Consider the following 11,804-nt stretch of genomic DNA (forward strand, 5'->3'; position numbering starts at 1 on the left):
GGAGGTAGTCCTCATTTTATGGTTGCCTATTGGCTTAGTGACGATTTCAAATTCCAATGGACCCACCAGAGGGATACGTACAACCCATATTGTGTTTCCCTGAAAATAAGACCGGGTATTATTATTATTATTATTATTATTAGCTTCCAAAAGAAGCACCAGGTCTTATTTTTGGGGTCGGCCTTCCCTCACCTCTGGCACCCACTCAGCCGGTCCACTTCTTCTGGGGCCGAAGTTCTGCAGCTGCATTCGGGTCTGCATTTTACAGTCAGGCCTTACCAGAAGGCCTAAGCAGCTGAATACCGAGCTATGGATTCAATCCATAGTTTGGTGCTCAGCTGCAGAGATCTTGCAGAACTGAGCTATGGACTGAACCCATAGCTCAGTGCTCGGCTGCAGAGGCCTTCTGGAAAGGCCTGTGACTGAGAAATGCAGGCCTGGCTGCAGAAGAGGCCTCAGAAGAAGTGGGCCAGCGAAGAGAGGCCTAGCTGCAAGGGAAGTGGGTGCAGGGTGTTTGGGGGAGCTCCACACCTTCACACCCTGCCCTACCTTGATTTTTAGGGCTTATGTTTGGGGTAGGGCTTATATTAGGCCCACTCCCCAAAATCAAGCTAGGGCTTATTGTTGGTGTAGGCCTTATTTTCGGGAAAACACAGTAGTTGAAGTTCCAATGCCCGCTCCCCCCCAGGTCACATGATCAATTTTGGGGTGCTTAGCAGCCGGCATTTATGGCCATTTGCTGCGTCCTGAGGTCATGTGAATGCACTTTTATAAGGGTTTTGCCGAAAACTGGCATTTACGTCTGATTTTTGACAAAACCACACCCATACCAAACAATTGGTTCAGTTAAGGACTGTGGTGTTCACTTAACAACTGTGGCATTCTGTATTTAATGAGAGCCGCAAAAAAGACTATTAAAATTGGATCAGTCATGCACTGGCCCGCTTTGTGTCCGTGATGGGCAGGCTCCATTACGGTCATAACTTGAGGACTACCTGCATTTTGCTTTGGTTTTTGAATGATGTGAACCACCTTGAGGGCTCATCGTGACACAAAGCAGGAAATGTAAATAAACACCTCCTGGCAAGGTATATCGGTAGTCCTCAATTTACAACAATTGAGCTCAACCTTTCTATTGTTAAGTGAGTTTTGCCCTATTTTGTGCCCTTTCTTGCTGCAAATGTTAAGTGAATCACTGCCGTGAAGTTAGTAAGAGGGTTTGTGAAATGAATCTGGCTTCCCCCTTGACTTTGCTTGTCAGGGGGTCGCAAAAGGGGACACAGCGACCGTCATAAATATGAGTCAGTTGTCAAGCATCTGAATCGTGATCACGTGATCGTGGGGATGCTGCAACAGTCGTTAAGAGTGAAAAACAGTCATTTTTTTCCAGTGCCGTTGTAACTTCAGTCACTAAATGAACTGCTGTTAAGTGGAGGACTATCACAGACTATCACTATTAAGTGGAGGACTATCCTTGCACATGTTTGGAATACTCTTTCCTGTCTCAACTGCACACAGAGGGCTAGTCTATTTTCAGCACATGGAGAAAGGGGTTCCCTAAAATCCAGACTGCAATTCAAAGCTTGGGCTTCTGGATGCTTTTTAATATTTGTTGTGTCAAAACCTGTGCCAGCGTTCTTTTCCATGCATTTATATTCTTTCGCCTCATGATGTTCTCGCTTTTTACAAACCGAATCAGTGTGAAACATCCACAATCTAGTTTATTCAAAACTTGATTTGGCATCCATCGCTTTCGTATAACACAAATTACAAGGTTGTTCTACACAAAAGTTCCCGGTATGCCGATGCTCACCCGTACCTGGATCTGTAAAGACTGAATTCTCAGTAGCTCAAAGGCCCAGATAAACGAGTCCTGACATACAGTTGTTGTGTTGGGTTTTTTTGCAAATTTTGAAATGGGAAACCCTGGTATTCTTTACCAGAGCTAGAAGGCAGCAAAGAAATAACCCCTCAAAATCAACCCTTTTCTTCACTGCAAACCTTGGCTCTTTTATGACTCGTGGACTTCAACTCCCAGAATTCCTGAGCCAGCATGGCTCAGCATGGCAACCTCTCCATTTCTCCTCAGCTTGGCTGGCTCAGGAATTCTGGGAGTTGAAGTCCACGAGTCATGAAAAGGCCATAGTTCCCCCATGCTGGCTGAGGAATTCTGGGAGTTGAAGTCCACAAGTCATGAAGGGGCCAAAGTTTTCCCCATGCTGGCTCAGGAATTCTGGGAGTTGAAGTCCACAAGTCATGAAGAGGCCATAGTTCCACCATTCTGGTTGAGGAATTCTGGGAGTTGAAGTCCACAAGTCATGAAGGGGCCAAAGTTTTCCCCATGCTGGCTCAGGAATTCTGGGAGTTGAAGTCCACAAGTCATGAAGGGGCCAAAGTTTTCCCCATGCTGGCTCAGGAATTCTGGGAGTTGAAGTCCACGAGTCATGAAAGGGCCATAGTTCCACCATGCTGGCTGAGGAATTCTGGGAGTTGAAGTCCACGAGTCACGAAAGAGCCAAGGCTGCCTACCCCTGGCCTAGCCCTATTTTTAAAGCAAGGGTCAAAGGAGCAAATTTCTGTATTATTTAATCTGAGATCATAAAAAATCCAAGACCACTTACAGCAGCTTTTCCCCCATCTGTGGTACCTTCCAGCTGTCCGGGACTTCAACTCCCATCATTCTTTTGCTCAAGAGGGATTCTGGGAACTGAAGCTCCAATCCATCCGGAAAGTCCTGTTCTAATCTATTAACTAAACGGGCAGATTAGGCAGAACTAAACTGCAGGTTAGGATGGGGGAAAAGCCGTCGGGATTTAATCAGAGGACAATTTCTTTCTCATACGCCTACTCACACACATAGGGCTATAAACACACATACAACTCACACAAAACCCCAAACACATTGCATGATCATCACCGATTAATTAATCTTCCAAAAAGGGGTGGGGCGGGGCGGGGTGGTAGTATTCATCCTAACTAACTTCAATCTTTGACGCATGCAAACTTCGTCCAAACATCCAGCGGAGTCAGAGGGAATATGTCAACCTCTTTCCCTTGAGATTATAAAAACAGTCCACGTTTCTCTTTGCCTAGCCTAGTTTTCAAGTAATTTAAACAAACTTTTCAGTAGTTTTAAGAACCGAGCTCTTCGAGAGGTAATAAAAGGAGGCCTAAAGAACTGTTATCTTGCTTAGGAAAAAAAGAAAAGTCATTTAAAAAGTTTCTGCGGAATATTCTTCTTTTTCGTTTCCGAAATCCGTACATTAAAAGATCCGGAAGCTTGCAAGAGTTCGTTTTGGCAAGAACACAGCTTTTCAGATCAGAACAGCCTTTTTCACGGGTGTGTGTGTGTGTGTGTGTGTGTGTCTGTCTGTCTTGCAATACCCAAGACCAGAGTTAACTCCGTGCCGTACGTCCGTTTTCTGAATTCTCCATCCAAATTTCGCGATTCCAGTTACCCACCCACACCCCCACACACCCCAAAAAAAATTAAAAAATAAAAAAGATTAAAAGGCTTCTGCACAGGGCAGAAATCCTGAAAGAGGAACTTTTTTAAAAAAACGGTCTCTTAAAAAAAGAAAGAAAGAAAAACCCGAAGGATAAAACAGAAACCGTTAAGCGGAACGATTCGGAAACAGCTGGTTGTGTGGTTGTGTGTGTGTGTGTTGTTTTTTTCTCAGTGGTTGTTCTTCGTGGCCTCTTTCGCCGCAACGATCAGAGGGGTGAGGCTGGACAGGGGCTTGGCAATTTTCAGGAACTGGTGCTAGGAAAAAAAAAAGAGAGAGAGAGAGAGAGAAAAGCAACATGGGAAAACATTCACAACTTTTGTGGGCCTTTTAATCTGTCAATAGAAAAGAAACGTGTGTTGTATTTATAAAGTTGCTGCCTTGTTGTGTGGAAAAGCTTCAAGGGTGAAATGCCGTCCATGCTCTTTTGTAGGTCGCCCTCGACTTACAACCACAGCTGAGGCCGAAATTTCTGTCATTAAGCGAGACAGTGGTTAAGTGAGTTTTGCTCTGTTTTACGACCTTTCTTGCCACGCTTGTTAAGCAAATCACCGCAGTTATTCAGTTAGCAACACGGTTGTGAAGTGAATATGGCTTCCCACCACCACCACCACCACGGACTTTGCTTCTCAGAAGGTCGCCAAAAGGGGAATCACGTGACCCCGGGGATGCTGCGACCGTCATAAATACGAGTCAGTTCGCCGAGCGTCTGAAATTTGGATCACGTGATTGTGGGGATGCTGCAACGGTCGTAAGTGCGAAAGCCGGTCACAAGTCACTTTTCCCTGGGTTGTCGTAACTTTGAACGGTCACTTAAACGAATGCAAGTCAAAGGTTAGCTTTAAGCAATGGCAAGGGGATTCTGGGAGTTGAAGTCCACTCATCTTAAAGAGGCCGTGCTTGAAAAGCACTGGGTCAGTTAACATTTCTGTTATTCAGCAAAGCTAACGAGGCAGTCAAACCACAGACTCTTAATATAGATCGATGGAATTAAGTTGGTTAGTTTCTTTGTCTATGGAGATTCACTGACCCAGGTCATGGTTTTTTCAGGAGGCAACTGGACTTTCTTGCTTTTCTTTGAAGACGTTTCCCTTCTCCTCCAAGAAGCTTCTTCGGCTCTGACCTGGGCAACACCACAGGGTCATGTGCACCACTCAGATGACCCTGAGGACACAGCCTAACCTCCCAGTGGCCTCAACGACTCTCTCAAAGGATGCAAATGACCAGCTCTCTGCAAGGAGTATAAATCCTTCCATTCCCCACCATTCAGTCAGAACCTGAAGAAGCTTCTTGGAGGAGAAGCGAAACGTCTTCAAAGAAAAACAAGGAAGTCCAGTTGCCTCTTTGAAAAAAAGCTCCTTTCATTTCTTTTATTTCCATCCTATGGAACCAGCTGCCCGTAGAGCTCAGGACTGCCCCTGACCTTCGCTCATTCCACCGGGACCTGAAGACCTGGCTCTTCGAGCTTTCTGGCCTAGACTGAGAGTATTAACTGGGGTTTTAATTGCATTTTTAATTGTAATTGGGTTATATTTCAAGGTTAGTGTAATTATTTTAATTGTTTTTAATTTTTGTAACTTGTCGCATTGTTTTAAAAAACCTTGTGAACCGCCCTGAGTCCTACGGGAGAAGGGCGGTATATAAGTTTAATAAAATAAATAAAACAATTAACCAGTGGAACAACCTGCCTCCAGAGGTGGTGAATGCTCCAACACTGGAGGTTTTTAAGAAGAGACTGGACAGCCATTTGTTTGGAATGGTATAAGGTTTCCTGCCTGAGCAGGGGGTTGGACTAGATGACCTCCAAGGTCCCTTCCAACTTATTATTATTATTATTATTATTATTATTATTATTATTATTATTATTATATAAAATAAATAAATTAATTAATTTTCCATTTAGGATTTCAAGGTGGCATCTACGTTGTCCCCCCCCCTCCTCTTTTTCCCCACAGGGGCTGCCTTGCAAAATAGGCAGGTTTAAAATGAAAGGGACAGCCATGAGTTGTCGCTTCGGGTGGCTAGGTAACAATCTGGTTTCCTCACTCCTAATCCCACCCTTTTGAGACTATATAGCTCTTTCAGCCAGCCTGGCTGGTTGGGGAATTCTGGGAGTTGGAAGTCCACACGCCTTAATGTGGCCCGGGTTGAGAAACGCTGACCTACTGCACAGCCGTTGTAGTGTAAAAATGGGCAGCTGTGTAAGTTGTAATGTAGAAAAAAAATATGTTCAATAACTCAAATTCCGGCTCTCTTCATCTGGATCCCCGTGTTACCTGGAGCAGCTCTTTAGCAGAACCTCGCTTCTCCACATCCATTTCCAGGCAGCGATTAAGGAAGTCTCTGAATATGGGAGAGAGCTTCTCTGGATTTTGTAGCTCTGGGGTCCCGTTGGTAGCAATGAGATACAAAGCCTGAAATAAAATGAAGAAATAAAGAAGTAGAGAATAAGAGAAAGCAGGGGGAGGGGGGGGAGGGAGGGAAGGAAGGAGGGAGGGAGGGAGGAGAAGGGGGGGAAAGATGGATGAGAAGGAAGGAAGGAGAAAGGCAGGGAGAGAGGGAGGGAGGGAGAAGGAAGGAGGGTGAGGAAGGAAGGAAGGAGAAAGGGAGGGAGATGGATGGAGAAGGACGGTGAAGGAAGGAAGGGGAGAAGGAGGAAGGAAGGAGAAAGACAGAGGGAGGGAGGAAGATGGGTGGAGGAAGGTGAGGAACGAAGGAAGGAGAAAGGGAGGGGGAGGAAGGAAGGAAGGAGGAAGGGAGGGAGGAAGTAAGGACAAAGGGAGGGAGAGAGATGGATGGAGAAGGAAGGTGAGGAAGGAAGGAGAAAGGGAGAGGGAGGGAGGAAGGAAAGAAGGAAGGGGAAAGGGAGAGAGAGGGAGGGAGGAAGATGGATGGAGAAGGGTAAGGAAGGAAGGAAGGAAGGAAGGAAAAGGGAGGGAGGGAGGGAGGAAGGAAGGAAGGAAGGAGGGAATAATTGAATTGTTGATCTAACAACTGGCAGCATATTTCTTTTGTTAGCAATGTCTTGGTTAGCAAAGCTGGAAATTGCAACCAGGGGACGATGCAACAAGCATTAAGAACCAGCTGGAACCCCAATTCTTGATCTCTGCTCGTCGGGCCGTTTAAGCATGCCTCCTTTATACCTCCATCCAAATCCTTGCTCGGTCTCCTTAGGCAGAGAATGTTTCCCATCCTCTTTTCGCTGGGAGGGCTCACCGAAGGCGGAAAGGTGAGACCTGCCCCCGAGGCACAGCTCCGTCTTGAAGCGCAGTGGGGAGGACTGACATCACCGATGCCCAAAGCTTACCCTCAGGGGATTCTCGTTGAGGTACGGGGGTTCCCCCTCAATCATCTCAATGGCCATAATGCCCAGAGACCAGATGTCCACCTTGGGGCCGTAGGCTTTCCTTGTGACCACTTCGGGAGCCATCCAATAGGGCGTCCCCACCATGGTGCTGCGCTTACTCTGCTCCGGAGTGATTTGGGCACAAAAGCCAAAATCAGCTGGAGGAGAAGGAACAAACAAACGAACAAACAAAGGAGCAAAACATTTATGGATGAAAAAGGTTCATGTACCCAATCTTCTAGACCAGACATGTCAAACACAAGGCCCGGGGGGCCGGATGCGGCCCGCGAAGTGGTTTCATGCGGCCCGCGAAGCCATCCTGTAAACAGTGAGGGAACGGCCCCCACTGCCTTGGCCCTGGCCCAGAGACCCTCCTCCTGCCAGAGACCCTCAGATCTGTCCCACTCCTGCCCAGGCCACCATAGGCACCCTCGATGCGAACGATGTAGAGCTGGCCATGCCCACCCAGTAGGCCACACACACTCTAGCCACACCCACCAAGTAGGCCACGCCCACCCTGCCCATGCCCACCCGGCCCCCTGAGAGCAACCGCAGTGCTGATGCGGCCCTCATTGAAATTGAGTTTGACACCCCTGTTCTAGACATTCCAATCTCTTCATGCAAAACTGCCAACGCTGCTAACATGGAATGTTATTGCTTGACAAGAGATGAAGAAGTAGCCATTTCAAATGTTAAACTTGTGTATTGCTTTAAGAGATTGGGTTTAAGGTTGGGAGGGGGAAGGAGGAGGATTGCACCTTCAAGGCCATCTCTCTAACTAAAGAAGCTAACGGAAGGGAAACTGGTTCTTTAAATTAATTGGAGAATATGATTCATGACAAAATTAGAAAGGTGGAGAATTGTGTTTTAATATATTGTGCAAGGGGCGGAGATGTCAGATTCCAGCTTCCTTCGAGCAAGCATGTGCCGGTGTATTAGGCTAATAAAGGACTTTTAAGGTAAACAATGCCTCAGAGTCACTTGAAAAGCCCATACGTCAGAAACTTGACAAAAACTTTCTTGAATATATTTTTCGGCACGTATGAAAGCCAAACCAGCTCTAGCAAGCCCCTATAGTAAAAGTATAGAATTCCCCCTCCTGCCCTTGAACAGTTCACACCGCCCAATGAAGTGTAAATGTATTGTTATGAGAAAAGGTCTCTGAGACGGGCCAGACACCTGGCGAATCGTCCTTGAATCTCAGGGTCCGCCTTCTTTATCTCGGCAGACCTGCCTTCCATTTCCCCATCCTCCCCCCAAGTTCGTTGGCAAGCTAAGAAGCAGTAATTGTTGCACCAGCAAAGCGAGCTTTGAAGATTGACAGGTGCTACCCAAGAAGGAACAGCAATTCCCAGAACTTCTAGCCACCGTGGGCAATTCCACTCTACCCTTGGAGAAGAGCAAAAATATATATACTTTTTCCTACACTCGGGGCCATACCAGGCCCTTCAGAAAGGTATTAGAGGGTTTGGTATAGTGGGGAAGGTGCTTGTCTAGAAACCAGGAGATGTGGAGTTCGAGTGCTGCCTTAGGCAGGAAAACTGACTGGGTTGACTTTGGACCAATCCCCAAGAGATTATGAGTTCTAGTCCCGCCTTAGGCAGGGAAATGGATTGGGTTGACTTTGGACCAATCAGCAAGAGATTATGAGTTCTAGTCCCGCCTTAGACTGGAAAGCCAACTGGCTGACTTTGGGCTGGTTCCTCTCTCCCAGCCCAGCCCACTTTGCAGGGATGTTTTTTGTGGGGAAAAAGGAGGAAGAAGTATTATGTATACCCCTTGCCTTTTTATTACAAAGTAATAAAAATGGAACAAAAGTCTAAAGGAAAAAAACAAAAAAATCAGAATTTACTGTCCAAAGAGGGGGCAAACAGATTCCCCACAAAGTAGAGTTAATGTGGTGCCTCTCTAGGAACACAATGAATATTTTTTTCACCTTTTGCCCACTGAAAATTAATATTAGATCCCAGCGTTGGGATCAAAGGCTTCTATTATTCCTTCATTAGGAGGGGGATCTCCCCACTGGCAAAGCATCCCCCAGACCCACAGTTGTCGCCAACCATCCAACCACATACTTAGCTTGACAGACCCGTCCATTCCAAGCAGGATGTTGTCACTTTTGATGTCCCGATGGATGACTTGGTTGCAGTGCAGGAATTCCAGCGCTTGAAGGCACTGTGGGGAAACATAGATGGAGGCCTGTGGGCATCTGTGGGGCGTCTGCGCATTTCCCAGTACTGACACACACCTAACGATGCTGGTGTCAGAAAGGCAGAGGTGGGGTAATGGTATGTGAGAATGACCTTGGGGGACAGAGCAAAGAGTCCGCCACCAGGAGAACAGCCAGGACAGGAAGGAAGGAAGGAAGGAAGGAAGGAAGGAAGGAAGGAAGGAAGGAAGGAAGGAAGGAAGGAAGGAAGGAAGGGCAGAATGGATGGATGGATGGATGGAAGGAGTAAGGAGAGTGGGAAGGAAGGAAGGAAAGGAGGGAGGGAGGGAGTAAAGAAGGAAGGGCAGAATGGATGGATGGATGGATGGATGGATGGAAGGAAGGAAGGAGTAAAGGAGAGGGAAGGAAGGAAGGAAGGAAGGAAGGAAGGAAGGAAGGAAGGAAGGAAGGAAGGAAGGAAGGAAGGAAGGAAAATTCTACAGGCTATACAGTTCAACCTGGGCTATTTTCAGGGCAGATGCATCTCTGAATATCTCCCCGAATTTTTAAACAACTTTTCCAGTACATTTGAAGCTCTGGTGCTGTTGGGGCCATCGGCCAATCTGGGAAGGAAATGTCTCTCACCCCCTGACCCAAAGGGACACAGGCTGTCTAGTCTTCATTAAAAGTCTTACCTCACGGCACACGGCCGCTATCTGTCCTTCATCCATGCAGGTCTCCGTTACAACGTCTGTCAACGAACCGCCAGCCAAATACTCCATGACCACCCACAGCTCGTCTCCCACCAGGTAACTGCAGCGAAGCCAAGAAAGAGGCGTTTGTCAGCCAAACACAAACACACCCATTGCCAAAGCCACATATGGAGCCATGTGTAAAAATAGAGCAAGCTGGCATAACGCAGGCCGTCAAGATGAAGCCACAAAAATCACATCGCAAACGCAAGACCAATGAAATTGGGGTAGGTTGGGGAGCAAATCTAGGTTTGGATTCCTGGTTAGAGGCGACACTTTCTGGAGCGTTGTCCTTCTGCCAGCTCTCTGCTTTGCCCACCCCCAGAACTGAACAGATTCTCGGGTGCCTCTTTTGGAGAACAAGGTCTCAAGAGAAGAGAATAATTGTGGCTCCGGGTTGAACTGTGGGGTCCTTGGTGCTCTCTTGAGCTTGGTTGTTTTCTGGTAGATGTTTCATGTCCCAACACTCAACAGTGCACTGATGATGTGACCTAGTTGGCTCATGAAATGTCTGCCAGAAGACACCCAAGCTCAGAGAGCACCAGGGACCCCACAGATCTTCTCTATCACTCCTCCTCCTCCTCCTCCAGCCCCACTACATATTAGCACTGATGATGTTAACTAGCTGGCTCATGAAACGTCTGCCAGAAGACAACCAAGCTCAGAGAGCACCAGGGACCCCAGAACAAACAAGGTCTCTCCTGTGTAGCTTTTGTAAAGCAGATTGAAGAACAAAATGTCAAAGGTCCCACTTTTGCAGAAAATCTAGCTTCGCCGATTAATTATTCTCAGGAAATTCCTCCTTAATTACAGAACATAGAATATAAAACATAGAATAAAAGGGTTGGAAGGGACCTTGGAGATCTTCTTGTCGAACTACTTTTCAAGCAGGAGATCCTATAAATGGTTGTCCAGTCTCTTCTTCAAAACTTCCAGTGTTGGAGCATTCACAACTTCTGGTGGCAAGCAGTTCCACTGGTTAATTGTTCTCACTGTCAGGAAATTAATCCTTAGTTCTAGGTTGCTTCTCTCCTTGATCAGTTTCCATCCGTTGCTTCTTGTCCTGCCTTCAGGCGCTTTGCAGAATAGCTTGACTCCCTCTTCTTTGGGGCAGCCCCTGAGATATTGGAACACTGCTATCATGTCCCTCCTCACCCTTCTCTTGGTTAGACATGACAATCAACAGGAGAGCATGTTCTACAGCCAAGCAGAGAAGTTTGAAGAGCCATATTATAAGAGCCTAGTTCTCAGTCCTCATCATAAATTGCCAGAGGTCTCACGTAACTGACTTCTGAGCATGAAATTATAATTGCGCCTCATAAAGAGGCTCGAAAATCACACTTTGTTCATTTCTGATCTCACCTCCCTCGTTTCCCATCAAGCGTTTTTCAGAGGTCCCAGTTTTGATTATTTCAGAAATCCCTCCTCGTTTAACTCTGGAAAAAACAGATTTGATGACCGTTTTTCAAACGTAAGACCATGGCACCCCATGGTCAGGTGCTGAAAGTTCAGATGGTTGGTAACTGACTCATATTTATGACAGTCGCGGTGTCCTGGGGGTGGGGGTGGTCATGTGATCCCCTTATGCAACTAAGAAGAGCAACGAAGATGATCCAAGGCCTGGAGATCAAAACATAGGAAGAACGGCTGCGGGACCTGGGTCTGGCTAGTCTGAAGAAAAGAAGAAATAGGAGAGACATGATAGCAGCATTCCAGTATCTGAGGGGCTGCCACAAAGATGAGGGGGGGTCACATTATTCACCAGACCACCAGAGAGCAGGACAAGAAACAATGGTTGGAAACTGATCAAAGAGAGAAGCAACCTGGAATTGAGGAGAAACTTCCTGACAGTGAGGACAATCAACCAGTGGAACAGCTGGCCTTCAGAGGTTGTGGGCGCTCTATCATTGGAGGTTTTTAAGAAGAGACTGGACAGTCACTTATCTGAGATGGTATAGGTTCTCCTGCTTGAGCAGGGGGCTGGACTAGAAGACCTCCAAGGTCCCTTCCAGCTCTATTCTATTCTATTCTATTCTATTCTATTCTATTCT

At 46.7% G+C, this 11,804-nt stretch overlaps 1 protein-coding gene across 2 annotated transcripts in view; it reads right to left on the bottom strand.

The window, feature by feature from the left end:
• Positions 1-1,643: 1,643 nt before the first annotated feature.
• Positions 1,644-11,804, bottom strand: part of PAK1 (p21 (RAC1) activated kinase 1) — an 83,331-nt gene continuing 73,170 nt past the window's right edge. For both annotated transcript variants that reach the window (XM_081327831.1, XM_081327832.1), the window contains 5 exons: positions 9,697-9,814; positions 8,928-9,027; positions 6,814-7,010; positions 5,783-5,920; positions 1,644-3,763 (listed from right to left, as the gene is read on the bottom strand). In XM_081327831.1, coding sequence (XP_081183957.1) covers positions 3,677-3,763; positions 5,783-5,920; positions 6,814-7,010; positions 8,928-9,027; positions 9,697-9,814 — 640 coding nt within the window. In that variant the 3' untranslated portion in view covers positions 1,644-3,676. The remainder of the gene's footprint in view (positions 3,764-5,782; positions 5,921-6,813; positions 7,011-8,927; positions 9,028-9,696; positions 9,815-11,804) is intronic.

This window comes from Vipera berus (assembly GCF_964194415.1).
Source record: "Vipera berus genome assembly, chromosome: 4".
Classification (NCBI taxonomy): domain Eukaryota; kingdom Metazoa; phylum Chordata; class Lepidosauria; order Squamata; family Viperidae; genus Vipera; species Vipera berus.